At 40.9% G+C, this 18,731-nt stretch overlaps 1 protein-coding gene across 1 annotated transcript in view; it reads left to right on the forward strand.

Annotated features, from left to right (window-relative positions):
* Nucleotides 1–3,731: 3,731 nt before the first annotated feature.
* NOTCH2 (notch receptor 2) overlaps nt 3,732–18,731 on the forward strand; it is a 176,672-nt gene continuing 161,672 nt past the window's right edge. Inside the window, 2 exon segments of the mRNA XM_003944788.4 lie at nt 3,732–3,863; nt 3,865–4,072. Coding sequence (XP_003944837.2) covers nt 3,747–3,863; nt 3,865–4,072 — 325 coding nt within the window. The 5' untranslated portion in view covers nt 3,732–3,746.

An 18,731-nucleotide genomic window follows, 5' to 3' on the forward strand; every position in this document is an offset into this window, starting at 1 on the left:
AGATACCTGGCGTAGCACAACCTATGCTTCACAGATCCCCAGAATCTCTTCTTCATCATCTCCAACACACTATGACATTCTTCCAGTTTTGCATTGCTCCCCAGTTTATATCAATATAACGTCATTGAATATAACTTCATATCAAATGCTTCATTCAGCATTTACGTAAAACATATATTATTGAGCACTTATGTGCACTACTGTGATGGAAACTGGGGCAAAATAGAAAAGAGAGAGTCTCTGCCTGTGAGGGTTTTTACAGTTTCTTAGCTCTGAGAGGACAGACATGAGAACAAATAAGTGCGCAATTTTGCATTTATTTTGGAAGACAGTTTTATGTGAGTTTAAATTAGGAAAGATATATATGTATGTTTTTTAGTTTTGATTAAAACTAAAACAATTGGTAGCCCTTATTCATATTTTTCTAACGCTAAAACTTATCTTTAAAATATTCAGTCATATCTTTCCCTTACTTCCATTCATAATACTTTTTACTTCTCTTGTTCTTCTTACCAGAATGTATGCAATAAGTTTAACACTGTAACAAATTCAACAAAACTTATATGTGAACATAATAGCTGCTTTCTTTAAAAGACTTTGAGAAACTGGCCGGGCGCGGTTGCTCAAGCCTGTAATCCCAGCACTTTGGGAGGCTGAGGCGGGTGGATCATGAGGTCAAGAGATCGAGACCATCCTGGTCAACATGGTGAAACCCCATCTCTACTAAAAATACAAAAAATTAGCTGGGCATGGTGGCGCGTGCCTGTAGTCCCAGCTACTCAGGAGGCTGAGGCAGAACAATTGCCTGAACCCAGGAGGCAGAGGTTGTGGTGAGCCGAGATTGCGCCATTGCACTCCAGCCTGGGTAACAAGAGTGAGACTCTGTCTCAAAAAAAAAAAAAAAAAGACTTTGAGAAACTGCACACTTAGTTTTGCTTTTGTTTTTGTTTTTTCGAGACGGAATTTCACTCTTGTTGCCCAGGCTGGAGTGCCGTGGTGTGATCTTGGCTCACTGCAACCTCCGCCTCCCAGGTTCAAGCGATTATCCTGCCTCAGCCTCCTACATGGGATTACAGGTGCCTGCCACCACGCCCAGCTAATTTTTTGTGTTTTTAGTAGAGATAGGGGTTCACCACATTGGCCAGGTTGGTCTTGAACTCCTGACCTCAGGCGATCTGCCCGCCTCAGTCTCCCAAAGTGCTGGGATTACAAGCATGAGCTGCCCTGCCCAGCCTGCACATTTATTTTAATAATGTTGTCAGAGCTACAGTCACTTCTAGAGTTGTTCTTCTGGGATAACTGTCTTATATTCTTCTGAGTATATTTTAATGGTAACAAAACTTATCTTTGCAGATGATTTTAAAAATGTGTATGTAGCCAAGTCACTTTGCACTATTTTTGCTGAGTAAAGAGGGAGATTGAACTGGAACACTGTGGGTGAACAACTGAAAAACAGTGTTATCTTTCTCTGAACATACTTGCAGGAGAGAAATTCCAAAACTGTTTTGCCTATGTTATTTTTGAAAAGGGTTTCTAGTATTCCACTTGCTTACTTAAAGTGCTACGTCCATACTGACTTGCCCTTGCTTAGCATTGTTTTACATTCTAGTTCAACATCTATTATGTGATAGACACTGGGGATGAATAGGCTATGGTCCTTGCCCATGAAGACCTCCTAATGTAGTTGAGAACACAGAAATACAAACAGTCCTGTGTGAAAAATAAATATCGGTGTAAGATAAAGAAGCAGCAGTGGAAGACAGTGGAGGAACCGTCAGCTAGGGGTAGGAATTTATTGCAGTGTTGGCGAAGTTTTCTTAGGACTGAAGAATGAATCATGATTAGAAGTTCATTAAGAGGAGGAGGGAAGGGGACTACAGGAGTCACTCCAAGCCGAAGGAACAGAAGGTACAGAGACCGAAACGCAAAGATATGTTTGGGGGAATCTCAAGTTATTCAATACTGTTATTGTGTGAAGTTCACCACAGGGGCAGGGAGGACAGGAGATGGGGCCCAGTGATGGAAAGGCCTTGTACGTACTATTTTTAGAAGTTTGAATTTTATCCTGTAGAGTCAGGGAGAGGCTCTATGGGTAGGATTTCCCCTCCCAACAGGATTGTAAACCCCCACATCAAATTAGTCACATAGGTTTTGCTTCAATCCCCACCCCCATTTTTTTTTTTTTCCTTCAGGATTGTCTCAGATCCTTTCCTTCTGAAATCTACCTCATTAAGTTCAGGTCTTCTCCAGTGTGTGCCTGGACTGTTTCACCAACACTTGACTGGTCCTGCGGCTCCAGTTCACCTCTCGCTCCCAACAATCACCTCTGTACAGGATTATCAGAGCAACCTTCCTTTCCATGAGTCTTAACTTTGTTAAAAAAGCTTCAGTAGTTTTCTATGACCTGAGAGGTGGCTGCCCCCCGACCCTTTCAGCTTGCCATTCAAGGTTGCATAATTTGGTCCCAATTCCCTTTCCCTCTTTGACTCCTCTCACTGCTAACAGGGCCCAAACTCATTTACTTACTCTTTTGACTGTACCTTTGCTTTTATGAGGGCTCTCTCCTGGAATGATATGTCCATACAACTATTGTTGTTGTTCTTACTTTTAGTTCTTTTCTTAGAAGCCCACTTGTACCCAGGCCTGATCACGCCCCCTACTCACCTGCCCTGGAATTAAGTACTATAGTCTCTTAATATCTATATGTACCCATCCACAGAAAACGTGTAGTATTGTTTTGAAAAAATTCATAAACGGTATACTTTGTCTCCCTCTGCGATTTTTACACTATCATTTAGCTTTTAAGATTTATCCCTATTGACATACATGACTATAGTCTTTTCAATTACTGTGTTGCATTTCACTTTATAAGTATACCATACATTATTCATCCATTCCTCTGAGTGTGGGCATTTACGTTGTTTTCAAGGTTTTGCTATGACAGTGTTAAAACGAGTATCTTGAGCTTAGGCGGTCTCGTCGTCGTATACAAATTTTACTGACCTTTCAAGATTTTACTTTCAAGATTTTACAAATTTTACTGACCTTTCATCTCAGCTGCTCTGTGAAAGCCTTCCCCGGATCCCCCAGCCCACAGCAGCAAAGTCGTGGTCCTCAAAATTGCTTGTGCGTCTTGGCATCATTCCACTGTGCCAAGCACACAGCTTCGCAGGGCAAGGCACTTAAGAAATACTTGCTGCACGGGTGAACAAATGAATGAATGAATGGAGCAGCACCACTCAGTGATGGCTCTGTTCCCTTTTAATGGACTTTGGCGCCTTGGCCCCCTTTCCTTCTTTGACAGCGCTGGTCCTACTCCAGCGCATTCCTCTAGCTAGCAGTGTGTGGATGTGTGGGCGTGGGGGGGCGATACAGACCTCGCTGGCTGAGGGCCGCCTCTCCCTGCAAGTTCACGACCCCGGCAAACGCCAGGGCTGGACGTTCCGAGTCCCACCCCACCCCGCTCGGTCCCCACGCCCCCACGCCCCCTCGGCCCCTCGGCCCCCACGCTCCCCCGGCACGCCTGGGCGCTGCAGCGCTGACCGAGTAAGGCGCGGCGGCCCCCGGGGCTTCTGGCGAAAGATGCGGCCGGCGCCGACGACTCGTAGTAGATCCCTCCGCGCGGAGCTCGGGCCGGCGCTTCTTCCTGCGGGAAACCCCTGGGTGCCCAAGGCGGCGGGGCCGGGGCCGCGGCGACAGGGGGGCGGGGCTTGCGGTGGGAGGAGGCGGCCGAGGCGGAAGGACACATGAGGCTGCTTCGCTGCACAGCCGAGAAAGTTTCAGCCAAACTTCGGGCGGCGGCTGAGGCGGCGGCCGGGGAGCGGCAGACCCGGGGCGGGGGGAGTCCAGACATTTGCGCCGGCGCTTCGGAGCGCGGCGCCTGGGCCTGAGCCTCTGAAGCAGGAGGAGGGGAGGAGAGAGTGGGGCTCCTCTGTCGGGACCCCCTCCCCATGTGGATCTGCCCGGGCGGCGGCGGCGGCGGAGGAGGCGACCGAGAAGATGCCCGCCCTGCGCCCCGCTCCGCTGTGGGCGCTGCTGGCTTTCTGGCTGTGGCGCGCGGCCCCCGCGCGTGGTGAGTATTGGGCTGAGGGGCGCTGTCCGCGGCGCCCGGGGCCGCCACCTGGGCCGACCTTCTCCCCTCGGTCCTCCTCTGTGCGGGAAGGCCGGGCTCGGCCGCCGGCGCGGACCGAGGCCACTCGCTGGGCTACCGCGAGTTTGGACATCGCTGGGGGCCCCTCCCGCGGCGCCCCCGCCAACCCCCGGGGTTCCCCGCCGCTTTCTGCTCCCCGCGCCTCCGGACCCCTCACACGCCTCCTCGGGCGGAGGGAGGCCGGCAGCGAGTCTCAGAAACGCCTTTTTCCTGGCGCCAGGGTGCAGGGAGGTGGGCAGTTTTGCCCTTCAGGTTCCGCGTTTCCTGGGGTCGAGCGAGAGCCGACGGCGGACCGCGGAGGGGCTGAGCGAAGGAATGCCAGATTCCGGCGTGGAGAGAGGGGGCTGGGCCGCTGGGCTGAACGGCCTGCACCTTCGCAGCCAGCCTGGGCTTTGCCAGGGGGCGGCACACGGGCCGGGTGTCCGGGCTTGGTTTGGATGGGGACGGAGTTTGGGGCGCGCCTGAGTTTTGACACTCCGACTCGACCGAAAGTCCGGAGGAGCCGGCTGTGCTGCTAGCGTCTTTGAAAGGTGGAGGCAGCAGAAGTAGGGCAACTGGTGTGGCTGCATGCTGAGGCACATGATTTAAAAATCTCAACTGCTGTTATTCTTTCCGAGGCGCAGAGCTCTGCTGCAGTTTCAGGCTGTGTCCAGACCCAGGAATGTGGTGTGACGATCACCAACTCCTCCAACCTGGCAGCAGGATTTGCTGCTCCTTTGGCATGGCTGGGGGTGGGGCACGGGCGGGTAAGGAAAAGTGGATACGTTAATTCAAAAGGCTTCCTTAGAAAGCCTCTTTATGGTTGGATATTTCTAACACGGTTGGAGCAAGAAGAGGGAATCGAGTCATATCTTCTCCATCCCATCCACTCTTTTAGATTCTAGATTTCTTCAGACTCGTCAGTGGAAATAACTTGGACTTAGGAACCCTGCTCTGTAATCCTGGATTCAAATCCAGCTCTGCGGTATGAACTCACCAATAAAATGGGAATGAAATTACGCAGCTAATAGGATTAATTAAAATAATGTATATTAAAGGGATGGCACTCTAAAGGTGTTCAGAAAGTCCTTTCAGGGCCGAGGCTGTGTTTTATTCTTCCTGAAATTGATGCTTACAGTGGGATGGTGTCTTGTGCATGTTTGTTGAATGAAAAGGAGCCCCTTCTTTTTCTGAGCCTAATCTGAACGAAGATTTTACCTTAACCAAAACCTGGTACATGAACTACATTTTTTTTTTTTTTTCAATGAAAAGGTTAGGAAGATGATGGGCTTCAGAAAAATATGGTCTTTGTTCATTGTTAACAGGCTGTCAACATGTCAATCGCAGGTGTTTAAAAAGAGAACAAGGTTATTTATCACCTGAAAACAGTACTGGGTTGTTCAGCACCAACTGGATTCTTCTTGGAAAGTTCAAATTTCATACACCTCTAGGTCACTAAGAATTTCAGAAGTGGACCAGGAGGCTTTGTAGTGATGAAGCAAAGCTGTTGTTTCTGAAACATTTAATAACGAGCATATGATGGTGTTTTTGTTTTCCTTTTTCTTTGAGTAAAAGCTTTACTTTAAGTGTAGCTTTAGAATAGAGAGGAGTATAATCAATGTGACAGTCTGAGGGTCATAATCCTTGGTCTACCATTAACTTGTTTTGGTAAATAACTTAATCTTCATTATCTGTAGTCTCCTCACCTATGAAACAGGATTGAAAAAAATAACCTGCTTTAGAGAATTGTAGGGAATAATAAATATGATTGTAAAGTGATTTATGAAATTAAGTATTAAATAATCTCATGTCAGAAATAGGATTACTCTGACACACAGGGCTTCTTTTATTCTAGGATCTCAGTGCATAAAACTATGCCCTCCACCTCTGCTCTGCTGAGGTGCTGCAAGTATTAGGTAGCTTTAAGGTAGTCAAGTTGAGTGTTAGTGAAGTTGACTCAAAGGGTAGGATTTAGATATTTTGATTTTTAGGTAGGTATTCTTTAGATGCTAAACTACTGCCATAGCAGAGATTTAGAAGCCTGCTTCTTGGAACAAATCTTAAATCTTCTTAGAGTCTAATGTGAAGGCTTCTTGAATCCTCCTAATTTATTATTGTGTTTTGCTAAGGTACCAATTACAGTGCACCCTTCCAAACTTTTGAGTGTTCTTGTGTTTGGCTTGTGGCCAATTGTTAATTTAAACATCACGGAGTTTCTAAGGCAAGGAGCTGTCAGCCCATATGTCTGATTGTCTGCAGCTATCCAGGACCACCCCCTTGCTCCTTGTTTTCTTTTGCTTTGCAGTGGGAAGTGACTCCCTGATTTTTCTGCCTGCTAATTTCTCAGCTGAATTCTTCTCTTGCTTAAACAAAATCAGAGTAATTTTTTTTCAGATGGAGATGAAATTTACCTGAAAACTTTTTCCTTTCACTTTTTTCTTGTTTGTTTTTTTTTCTACATTATTATTATTCCTTTTTTTTTTTTTTTTTTTTTTTTTTTTGGTGTGGTGGTGGTGGGGGGGAGATTGATTATTCCTTTCTCTCTTATTTTTCTGAAGGTTTAGATTTAAAAAAATATTTACCCGTTACTTCTTGGCATCTCTCTGCTCCATTCCCACTCCACTGCCTCTCCTGTAGGCTTCTGTGGCATAGAGGAGCAACTTTTGGTTCACCTGGATTGTAGTTGCTGACTTCAGGACCTTTAGAGAATGTTTAAATTCAGTGGGATATGCTTGGATGCTTCAGAGCAGCTTTACAATACATTTTAAAAATATCACACCCACAGAAATTCTATTTTGCCCACAAAATTTGCATTGATCTAGTTCCCACTCTGTGATGCCATTCCTAGTGATCCTCCTCCCTACCCCTTCCATTGTGGTAGAAAAAAGCTCTGTGTCCTGGCTACATCAAAATCTATTGGGATGAATCTTGGACTCAGCACCCAGGGCTTCTGATGAGGTAGGTTTGAGAATCCACATTTTTTTCAAGGTTTACAGGTGATTCTGACAAGTAACCTGGTTGCAACCCTCTGATTAAGTACTTTTTTTTTTTTCGCCTTCAGGTGTGTGTGTGAGATCTTTCTAAATTTAAGAAATTTTCATATTGAATGTAACATTAGTCATTCTGGTGTTTAATGCTTCTGACTCAAGGAATTTTAAAATTGCTAACATACGAGCTGTAGAATAGTGTCATTTCTTCTGTAATCCAGGTGCAATGTGTCTGCACTGACTCTTTAGAAGGGCTTCGTATATTTGGACAATACTATCAATTCTCCACTTCTCCTTTTCCCTTTTCTTCTGTTATCTCTTTTTCCTTAAATATCATTCATATATGTCATTTTTTGACCCATTATCTATACATCTGCAATGGTTGTAGAGTAAAAAAACTCTAAGGTGTGATTTGAATAAGAATAAGGAATTTTGCATCATTTTCTTTATATTGTGGTCACACTCTGTAGTTACATGCTTCCTTTCTTGATGTCTCAGTCTGAATGCCTAAATTTGAACTATTAGTTTTCCTTCCACCCTTTCCTGATTTTCCTTTTTTTGTTTTCCCCCCTTTCTCTGCAAATAACTTGAAACCAAAAGGTCTTCTTTTCTTTGTCGGTCTGCCATATGTGTAGTATTTTGGAAAGATCACTGAACTAGGAGCCAGAAGATCAGAATTCGTCTTCAGGTTTGTTATTAATTGGTTTGGTGACCTTGTAGGAGAGCCACTGTTTTGGTTCTCTATTTTCTAATGTACATTGTCCTTGATCACAGAGCCAATTAGAGTTGAGACTAGAATTCCTCTCTTCTGGTGTCCACTGCCTTACTCACTCTCCACACTGCTTCCCTCTTGTGTACAAATGAGCTTATGTACACAGAAACTCTTATAACATCCTCAAGTGCTTATTGTTAATGTGTGCATGAGGAAAGAATTGTGTCTTTTCATTTATGTGTTTATTCTAATGCCCACACCCCTAGTCCTGTACCTGGCATGATGCCTTGGCATCCAGTAGGTACAGAATAAATATTTGTTCAGTTGAACAATCACTTTTTTCTTATTTTGGACAACTGTGATACTCCTAGATTATTTTAAAAATAGTATTTGCAAAAGTCATGTTTACCTTACATTTGGGGAAAATCCAAATTTTTCCCTTCCCCAGATGTTTCATTTAAACTTGTAATTTTAAATTTCTTTTTGTGTGGGGTTTCTTTCTTTCTTTTTCTGATCACTTCGGCAATTTGTAAAGGTCACTTTGACTTTGGAATCTCACTTCAAAGGCGCTGGCATCCACCCCCTGCCTCTCACTCAAATTTGCTTCCACTACTTCCTGTATTACTATATTACTAGGCCAGCAATTTCAATTATTTTGTTCAGAATAGGCACACCTTTTTGTAATTTGGTCATTTTGTGACTAGTCATTTTTGGAATACTATTTTAAAATTAGAGTTAACTAAGTTTATGTTTCTTTTGATTTTTTTTTTTTTTTTGAGATTTTTCATTGAGTTGGATATTACAAACTTGTACTGGACTGAGAGAATATGTACCTTTAGTAAAGTATATTTGCTTTTTTTCCCCCCACCAAGAGAGTTCCCTAAACACCCTACTGACAAAAACTAAATGTAAAATGTGATGAATAAATATTTGAGAGAATCACATGGTGTCGAGGCATCTCTGCCACAAGATTTTGCTCCTTGAGGGCCGGGATGGTGCTACACACATTTATTCTCTGTACTACAGAACTTTTCTGGCATGTGCCCCCAGTTCAGAGTCAACTGAGCAGCAGGTCTTAGTCTCAGCATGTGTGACTCCTGCTCTCCCACCTTTAGAAAATTCTGTAGGAGAGGCTGCTGGTGAGTGAGGTGTGTTTCTATGTTCTTTTTTCCTTAGAAGAGATAGGATCAGTTGAAAGCTGACCCCACCCACAGAGTTTTATGCTATCTCTTTTAATTAATTAAGGAGTGGCTGAAATTTTCCTCTTTATTGACTTATGTATTGGCAGGAACTTTAACATTTATCTAGACTTTTTGTCCATCCCATGCTGGGTCTGATCTTTACAGCATTCTGGTTAAGAGGTAGCATACCTACTCTCTTCTTGAACATCTCTTGTGGTAGACAGCTCTACCACAGCAGTTTATTCCATCTTCGGCCAGCTCTAATTCTTGGAAAGATCTTCTTATATTCAGCTGTAATCTGTCTCCTCATGACTTGTACTCACTGACATCTACTCAGAAATTTGTCTCAGAGTCCTGAGACCTATGCAGGTGATAGGGACCCAAAGAGGTGCTTATATGTATCCTTTACTGAACTGACACGCAGCCCTCCATAAAAGGAGTCAAACCCAATGAGGAGCATGAAGATGACCCTGTCTAGGGTGATTGCCCAGGTAAAGCATCGTAGCCCTACTTGTTTCATACCTTCCTGCGCAGGTGGGCTCTGATGGGAGGATAACATTTATCAAGCAGTGTTTCCCTAACCTCTGTTACGATAAGAATAGCTAGGGTGTTCTCACTGAGATTCTGATTCAGTCGGTCTGGAATGGCATCCGGGAATTTGTATGTTTAAGAAATAGCCAGGTGATTCTTAACATTAGGAAAATTTTTGAATCACTGCAGAGTGAATCTGGGAAATCAAGGTTTTTGTGTGTTTCTTTTTGTTTTTTGAGAGTATTAGAGACAGGTTGCTTTGGCTGGATCCTGTGATCATTTTTCCCCCTTGGAAGTGCCTGCTTCTTGCTGAATGCCTAGCTTACTGCAGAGAAGGAAGCTGCTGTGGTATAAGGTTAGTAAAGCTGTTTTGTCTTAAAAGAAATTTGCTAAATCCAGTGTCTTCAGACTTCTGTTTGTGTTGTGTGACTTTTCTGGAAGCCTCCTTATTCCTCCATTAAAATGTTACCTGAGATGATAGAATGCATAGGAGTTCCACAGCATTTTTGGTATCCACTAAAGAATTCTGTCTTCAGCCCTTGTGAATGGTGCTTCCTTTGAGGATTTCTGCTTTGTTAGCCCATGAACACATATTTGGTGTCAGCAGTTTCCCTCAGATGTGTTAGTGTGAAGAGGCAGATGTAAAGGTCATTCATTTCTGGCAGTTCTGCCTTTGGGGTGTCTGGGCTGCTGCAGCAAATGGAATAAGGAAAGGAAAATAAAGGAGAAATCTAGGGCCTCTGGAGCAGAACAGACAAATCTGCAAGAAGGGGCACAGGCTTGCTCCTCCTTACAAAGACATTTGATGTTACTGTCATTGATAGGAAGAAGGAAGTGGCTTTAGATATGAAAGCACATGCTCATGGGCTTGAGACAGGGCAAACAGCACTGTTCACTGGTAGTAGTAGGAGGTTTGCTGTAGATCTGTTTTTTCTCCTCTCCTCTCCTCTCCTTTTTGAGGGGAATATTATCTGTATGGCAGAACATATGTTGTGGCCTTAAAAAGAAGAATAAATCCAAGAAAGGGGGATGTTAAAGCCATATCTTGGAGTAACAAAAGCAAAGGAATTATTGTATTAATTTGTGTATATAAATATATATGTTTCTATGTAATTCACTGGTACGATCACTAGCCCTCAACTCTTAAGATTTACTGTCTTTGTAGCTCTGCTGTCTTAGTGGTGTATTGGGGGAGCATTGTGACATGTTGTCACACTTAATTTGTATGTTTCCCTTGGCGTCATGTGGTAGCAAGTACAGGATATTCTACTCTTCTAGATGTGTGGGAATCATTGACCATGTAGAAAATATGGCCCTGCCCCCAAAGAGCTGACATCATTCTGAAGACAAGACAGATAAGCACACAATTAGGAATATGAAATAGAGTTATTTCATCATTTATCTGCGCTCTCTGAAAGCAATTTCCTGCAGTCAGGGTGACTCAGAGCTGTAGGGTCTTGGGGAGTAAACTTCAGGTCTTAATACCGCCAGGGCAAGGTGACCTCCAGCTCACCCTTGCTGGGCTTGTCTGCTGTTGTGAGCTGTCTGCCATTTTCCTCTTTCTATGTTGTAATTTAGAAGTATTAGAACTTGGCTTGGGGAAAAGACAAAGACCCCTTTGTCTGGTGAGGGTGTAAATATAAATTTGGCACATGTTGTGGTGTCTATTATATCTGTTAGTGGGTTTGTGGCAAGAGAGAGTGCTGTGTTCTTAGGCCTGGATGCCAAGCCTGATCTAGGACAAGTTATGGTGGAAATACCTCCTTCGGAAGATCCAGTTCTCAGTGGCAGTAGCTGAAGGAACTTGTCATCACAGCCAGGGAGCCATTTAAGTGTGGTGTGGACACACCCAGAGCTGCTGCCTCAGGTGGCATTGATTAATCATACTAATATGTCCCTCACCCTTTTGTACTTGTCTTGGCAAAACCCTGTTCTACTCGCTCCCCAAAAGTTTGGGCTTTACTAGGTATGATTGAACAAGCTCTTGGGGGTTTACCTTATTGTCCCTTGCCCCTCTTGCATTTCTGGCTAGCTATGTCGGTCCAGCAGTGGTACCCTTGGCCTTCTGGCCAGGCAGTGAGGGACTGGGTTTTTCTTTTCATTGGATTGAAGCACTTGAAGCACCTTTCCCTGGAGGATTGCCTAGGGCAGTTTCTGGTCTCCAAGTCAGTTCCTTCTGCAGGATACTGGCAGCCAGCAGAACTCTGGGTTCTTTGAATACATCAGCCAAACATCTTGCTAAAATGGACTCATTGCTGCACAAAGACAGGTTGGATCTATGGTGTTGCAGAACCTGTTTCTGAATTAAGAGTAGCTCTCTCACCCTTACGTATGTTTATTCATAGGATGATTGTATGTGTGTATTTTGCGAAGTAAGGAAAACATGATGATAATGTTGTGGTTGGAGTTAGATATTGTGTCCTAAATATGTTGTCTTTTAACAAATAGCATTCCTTTAAAATACAGTTGTGCTTGCTGAATAAGTTGTACAAGAAGCTGTGGTTACATTCTAAAATAAACTGCCCTGTTCTGAGGCAGGCACATTTTAAAATTGTTGTTGGCTTCTTTTTCATTTCTTTTTGTTCTCATCTTGTGTGTGTATGAGTGTGTGTGTGTGTGTGTGTGTGTGTGTGTATGTGTGTGATTTTGGAAGTTTTTAAGCCTCAGATATTTTCAATAATCTGGTACCTAGCAGGGAGAGGTTGTTCTATTGGTATATTTAACCATCATACAAAGAAGAATAACTGAATACTGTTTACTCACTAATTTATTCTGTTGAGTTTCTAGGTATGGATAATCACAAAATTAGATAATACTAATTATGTTAACTTTTCTAAATGGTAAATGTGGTAAGCTGCAAAGACATTTTATTTTTGTTTAATTCTCTCCTTTCACATGCTTTGGTCCAGACACCACTGTCAAGACACGTTGAAGTTTGGTTATTACTTTTATTATGTCTTTGTTTGCTGTCAATATGGCTTTATTTGCTAGATCGTCTTTAGTTAGAAACATTAAGGGCATTTACTTTATTACAGTTTAAAGAACTTTCTAATCTTCATGAAGATTTTTAGTGAAAAGACTATATCCTGATAATCGTGCAAGTCTTTGGCGTTATGTTACTATTTAAAGTAAGTAACAATATGTAGTGCCTCCTCTGACATATTTTTTTCTAAGAGTTAAGGAAAATGGTTGTAACTAAAAACAAACATTGTAACAGTTTAAGGTAGCTTTACATAGCAGCAGAATTATTCCTTATGTTTACACATAATTAACTCATATTTATACTTGGTTGATTTTCTCTGGCACGTTTACAAGATTTTTTATTTTTGTAATATAAAAAGTAACTATGTTTGAAAAGTAGTTAAGGATGTTTAAAGAATCTAGAAAAGTGTAAGTAAAATGTCTACAATCAAGGCACCATTAATTTTTTGGTATGCATCTTCTGTTTGTTTTTTTACCCTTAGATTGAGAAAAGCTGTTGATTCATTATCTATCTATCTGTCCATCTATTTATAGATCTGTTCATATATAGATAAAGTTTCTGTTCTGCCTTTCTTTAATGATTATAGTTTTTTCGTATTTTCATTTTTCATAAATTTAATTTTAATGACTAAATAAAATTCTGATTAATAACGTTAATCTAATTAATTATAATTAATAGGGTTACTCTGTTTTGACCACTCTTCTTTGGTTGCATATTTGGTTGATTTTAGCTCTTTTCCTCCTATATAAATGATATTATCTTCATGCAGAAATACATTTCTTCCTTTAGGATTCTTTCAGTACACTAGATTTCCGGAAGAAAAATAGTCTCTCAAAGAGTGACGTTTAAAAATCAGCCAATAGAATTTTTAAAAAACAGGAAAACGTAAGAGAAATTCAAGATCTTCAGTAATTCCACCATCTCTAACCAAAACCCATGGTTAACATTTTGATGCATTTCAAACAGTTTTTTCTATTATTAAAATTGGGATTTTTAATGTACCTACAGTTATATTATTTCCTTTTGCCCAACTTAAAATAATATGAACGTTTTCCTACATATGTAAATATTCTTTAAGAATATGATTTTAACGGCTGCATATTGTTCGATATGCAGCCTATTTCATCTAAACTGAAATCTGTTTTTAATTTACAATTTTCATAATTATTAATAATGCTGTAATGAGTATATTTGTTTGTAAATCTTGGTAGGAGTATTTATTTCCTAACATAAACTCCCAGAAGCCAAATTATTGTATCAGAGTATGTACCTCTCTGTGGCTTTATATTGACACTATCAAATTCTTTTTCATATGGTTTGACCAAATTATACTTTCATTAGCAAAATATGAGACCATCAGTGTTTCTAACTATTGTCAATTCATTTGATAAGTGGTAGATATTACTTAATCTTAATTTGCCTCTCTGATTACAGTGATGTTGATTTTTTTTTAAAATATCAGTGGCCTTTGTATTGCCTTTTTTTCTACTTATTTTGGTAAATTATGTCTTTTACTCATTCAGTTATTTTGTTACTGATTTGAAAAAGCTCTTTAAATATTAAGGGTGTTAGTCTTTTGTCTTAAATGTGTCACAATATGTATGGAAATAATTGGCAGTATGTAACATTAAATTGCTACCAATGTTGGTATAAAAATTGTTCATTTTATAAGTTAATTTTTTTAACCCTTTGGTTTCTAATGATACTGGTTAATTGTTAACTGGTATTTTCTGTAGCTACTTTAAAGTTCTAATTTGACTCTGTCATAAATCAACATGCTTTTGGCTTGAATGTGCCCAGAAAATGTACATTTACTTTAATACTTAATTTTAAAAATACATTGGAGGAAAGCAGTGTATTCTGGAGTCAAATACATGATTTTGGGAGGGTGAAGAGTAATCTGTTACTGTCCTCCTTTTCTAGATAGCCAAGATTTTTGAAGCATTTAACATCCCTGAAAGGCAGGACTAATGCTATGTCCACCATACACTGCTAATTCTGACACTTTGACCTAATGGATAAGCCAGTACAGTGGGTCTAGCTAGTCGCCTTGGTCAGAGAACAAGATGACTAAGATTCTCTCCCCCTTTCCTCACCAAATTGATTAGTTGTAGGACAGAACTAACTGAAGCAACCTGTTGTTTTGGCAACCCATGGACACCACCTGTTTCTTCCATTTCTCCGTCCAGCCTCCCGCTGCCCTAGTGCAGTGCTGTGTGCGCAGTGGGTAGGAGATCAATGTTGTTGCTAAAGAATGTTGCAATAAAGAAGAGTAGATTGCTTTTTTTTTTTCCAAGCTTGTGTGTTTTTAAGGCACCCCACTGCTTTTGACATTCGTTGCTCCAGCTGAACTGCTCTATGCTGAAGCCCTGCAGGTCTCAAGTGTTTGGTTCAGAGTAATTTCAGGCCATATAAATGCTTTCTTAAGTATCATTGGAATTTACTGGGCTGGCTATGTGCCAGCTATTACCATATTTAGCATGAAGAGACCTGGGGAATGAGGACATTCTGATCGACCAAGGAAGGAAACCTATTTGAAGGATTGTAACATTTTTTTTTTCTTTTTTAAATGGGGTAGTTAGACTGAGACTCAAATTTGTGACCACAAGTTTGTTGACTCAAATTTGTTTCTGTGTCTCCTCACAAAACTAATTTACGAATGGAAAAAGAGATTTGACAGTGAAGTTCTTTCTCACTCTGAAGTCTAATACTCTTTTTGGGAGGAAGTAAGAGAATTATTATGTTCAGACTGTGCACTGAGAGGCTTAACCAGCAGGTGAAGCTGTTGATTGAAAATGTAGGTTGATGAGTATTCTCATTTTTCTCCTTTGAAGCTTTCAGAAGTTTTCTGCTTTGTCCTGGTCTAAATTTATTTTGGCCCAGCCCTTGTCTCCACCCTACATTTCAAACTACTAGCCTTCCCTCTATGACTTAACATTTCTCTGCCTAAGTTTTTTTCCATTTTAAAGATGAAGATAGTGTTTGGAAGGACCAGTAAATACAATTAATATAAAAATTACTTTTATAGAATCAAACAACCTCCAACATTTATATGGAAACGTATAGTTTATAGAATATTCTGACACAGTGGTCTCCTTTAATCCTCACAAACTTGGTGGAAGTGGAGCCTCAAGATACTGCAGATGGTTAGGTGGCTTGTATATCACTGTTTACTCCTACATAATGAGTGACAGAGCTTGTACTTAAACTTGTGGCTTGATTTTTTTTTTCTTCTCAAGACAGAGCTTCATTCTTCTTGCCCAGACTTGGGTGCAATGGTGTGATCTCGGCTCACTGCAACCTGCACCTCCCAGGTTCAAGCAATTATCCTGCTTTAGCCTCCTGAGTAGCTGGGATTACAGGCATGTGCCACCAGGTCTGGCTGATTTTTTGTAGTTTTAGTAGAGATGGGATTTCTCTATGTTGGTCAGGCTGGTCTTGAACTTCTGACCTCAGGTTATCCACCTGCCTCAGCCTCTCAAAGTGCTGGGATTACAGGCGTGAGCCACCGCGCCTGGCCCTTGTGGCTTGAATTTTTAAACATCAAATTTTTTTTTCTTTTTTTGAAATTCTACTATGTGTCTGTCATTCTGCTAGGGGCTTTGCAAATATTGCTTCATTTAATTAATATGGCTATCCTTTGGGGTAGACAATATTTTTCTACATTATGAATAAGGAATTTGGAATTTAGGTTCACACCTTTGCATGTTGGCATATAGTTAGTGAGGGGTGTAGCCAGGATTCAAACTCCTGTCTGGCTCTAGGGCCGCTGCAGTAAATCATGGTGGTTTATGTACATTCATACACTTAACACTTTGCAACAACCCTAAGAGATAGGGGTAGGTATTTGGGGTAACTGAGGCTTCTAACATGCTCAGGATAGTGCAGTTAGTAAGTGGCTTAGTTGAGATTCAGAGCTGGATCTGTCTCTACAACCCTCACTCATTCCAGGGTACTGCAGATGCCTATTTTTAAATGATATGTATAACTAAAAATTAATTCAAAAAAGGTAAAACTACCTTTTATGACAGGTCAACCAGTTAGGACTCTTTCTTTTGTATTTTCTGAATATGTAAGAAATGGATGGACATTAGTTGACTGATACATTGATGGCTCTTAACCTTCTGTAAGTTGATTTCCATTACCAAGACAAGCAAATATAATTTGGAGGGGAAAGAGGAGTGTTTCCATTAAGGATGAATTTTTAAGCCAAAAAGGGCCACAGTGATGAACTCTTCAGAGGACTGCTCTCAGAAGCAATGGCCCTTCTCCTGTGGACTCTGTTTAGGGACATTCCTGTTTGTATTTGTGGAGACGTCTCTTTGAAAGGCAGATGCCAGCTTTGGTGGGGAGAAGGTTGGAATACATAAAAGCCTGGCTCTAAATTTACTAGCCCTGTGTTCTTTGGGCTAGTTTCTGAAGCACGCTGTGTCTCAATTTTATTATTTTTAAAATAAAGATAGTAGCAGTATATAATTAGAGTTGTTATGAAGATAGTATCAGTTTATGCATGTTAGATTCATTGGACAGTAACAGGCACATAGTGAAAGTGCAGGAAATAGTAGTTATTGCTGGTAGTGGTATTATTTTATGTTGCAGTGTAGACTGGCTTCTTGGTACATTCCCTTTTTTTTAATCGAAAGTAGATGAGTGGTTGGAAACCTTCATGAGGAAATAGGAACATCATCTTTGCAGCATGTGGATTGTTCACTGGTTTCCTGTGATCTAATAAATATTTAAGGGTTTCATATTTGAGTCTACTCCCTTAATGAGATGCACTTTCAATCTGGGGAGATTTTATCTACAGGCATACCTCATTTTATTGTGTGTTCCCTTTTATTGTGCTTCACAGATTTTGTTTTGTTTTGTTTTTTACAAATTGAAGGTTTGTGGTAACCCTACGACGAGCAAGTGCATTGGCACCATTTTTCCAATAGTACATACTCTCTATATGTCCCTATGCAGCATTTTTTAGCAATAAAGTATTTTTTAACTCAGGTGTATACATTATGTTTTAGACATAATGCTGTAGCACACTTAATGGACTACAATATACCGTAAATATGACTTCTGTATGCACTGAGGAACTAAAACATTTCTGACTTGCTTTATCGTACTGTTTGCTTTATTGTGACGATCTGGAGCCGAAGCCCCAATATCACAAAGGTATGCTTGTATCATGCAGATTGCATTGATAGGTGTTAAATCATTTTTCCATTATTTGTTAACTACAAATAATGTGGTTGGGTGTTACATTTAGTGCAGATATTGTGATTTTCTGAGGTACAGCTTTGAGAACATTTTCAAGTCTAACACTCTTGTTCCCAAGTTTCTTATGATATAACAAACATAATCACATGTCATCCAGTGTCACCATGTGGAATACTAATGTGAAGCCAAAATACTTGATGTTTTAATTAGCCTTAAAGTAGTTAATGAACTATCTTTGTTAGACATTTTCTTATTGCAACCTCAGGAGCTCCTGGAGATTTTGGAATCTTGGGCTGGGAACCACCCATCTAATCTATCCTTGTTTTTAAGACATCAAAGTGACTGGCCCAGGTACCTAGAGCTGGGTTGGGATTGGGGCCAGAATACAATCTCCTAACTGGTCAAGTGATTTTTCCACTGTGTTCACTACTTAAATTATGTATCAATGTCGACCCTTGGTTTTTGAGGTCTGAAAAGGGTTAGTGCCAGAGTCAACAACAGTAAAGGAGTAGAAAGGGTGTTGGGAGGGGAGAAGTGTGGCTGTATTTAAAATTTCAATTACAGTAGTGAAAATAATTTGTCTGTGAATGTCTGCCTGTCCCTGTGGACTTCTTTGTAGTAGTTGAGACAACCCAGCAGGTCTGGTGTCATTAGTGATTCGGAATTAGATTAGCCTGGACTGATAGAGTTACTTTCTCAGAAAAGGGCTTTATATTTTAACGTTTGTTTCCCTTGACAGTTTGCTTCTTCTCAAGTTTTGGCAGCCTTGAACAAATGGTTGTCAGGTTTTTATTTTGTTTTGAGAAAAAATTCCAAATTTTATTTTTCAGATTTAATAACTTACCTTCTCCCTACCACTCCCTTCTACTCTCTATAATTATTTTCAAGTCTTTATTTTTCCACTGTGGGAACACTATGGAAGGTTTTTTTGTTTTTTTTTTATACAGTCTGAGATGTTTATAATTATGTGTAAGCACGCAGTTTATAGAAAATATAA

The sequence above is a fragment of the Saimiri boliviensis genome, chromosome 11 (genome assembly GCF_048565385.1).
Source record: "Saimiri boliviensis isolate mSaiBol1 chromosome 11, mSaiBol1.pri, whole genome shotgun sequence".
Lineage (NCBI taxonomy): Eukaryota > Metazoa > Chordata > Mammalia > Primates > Cebidae > Saimiri > Saimiri boliviensis.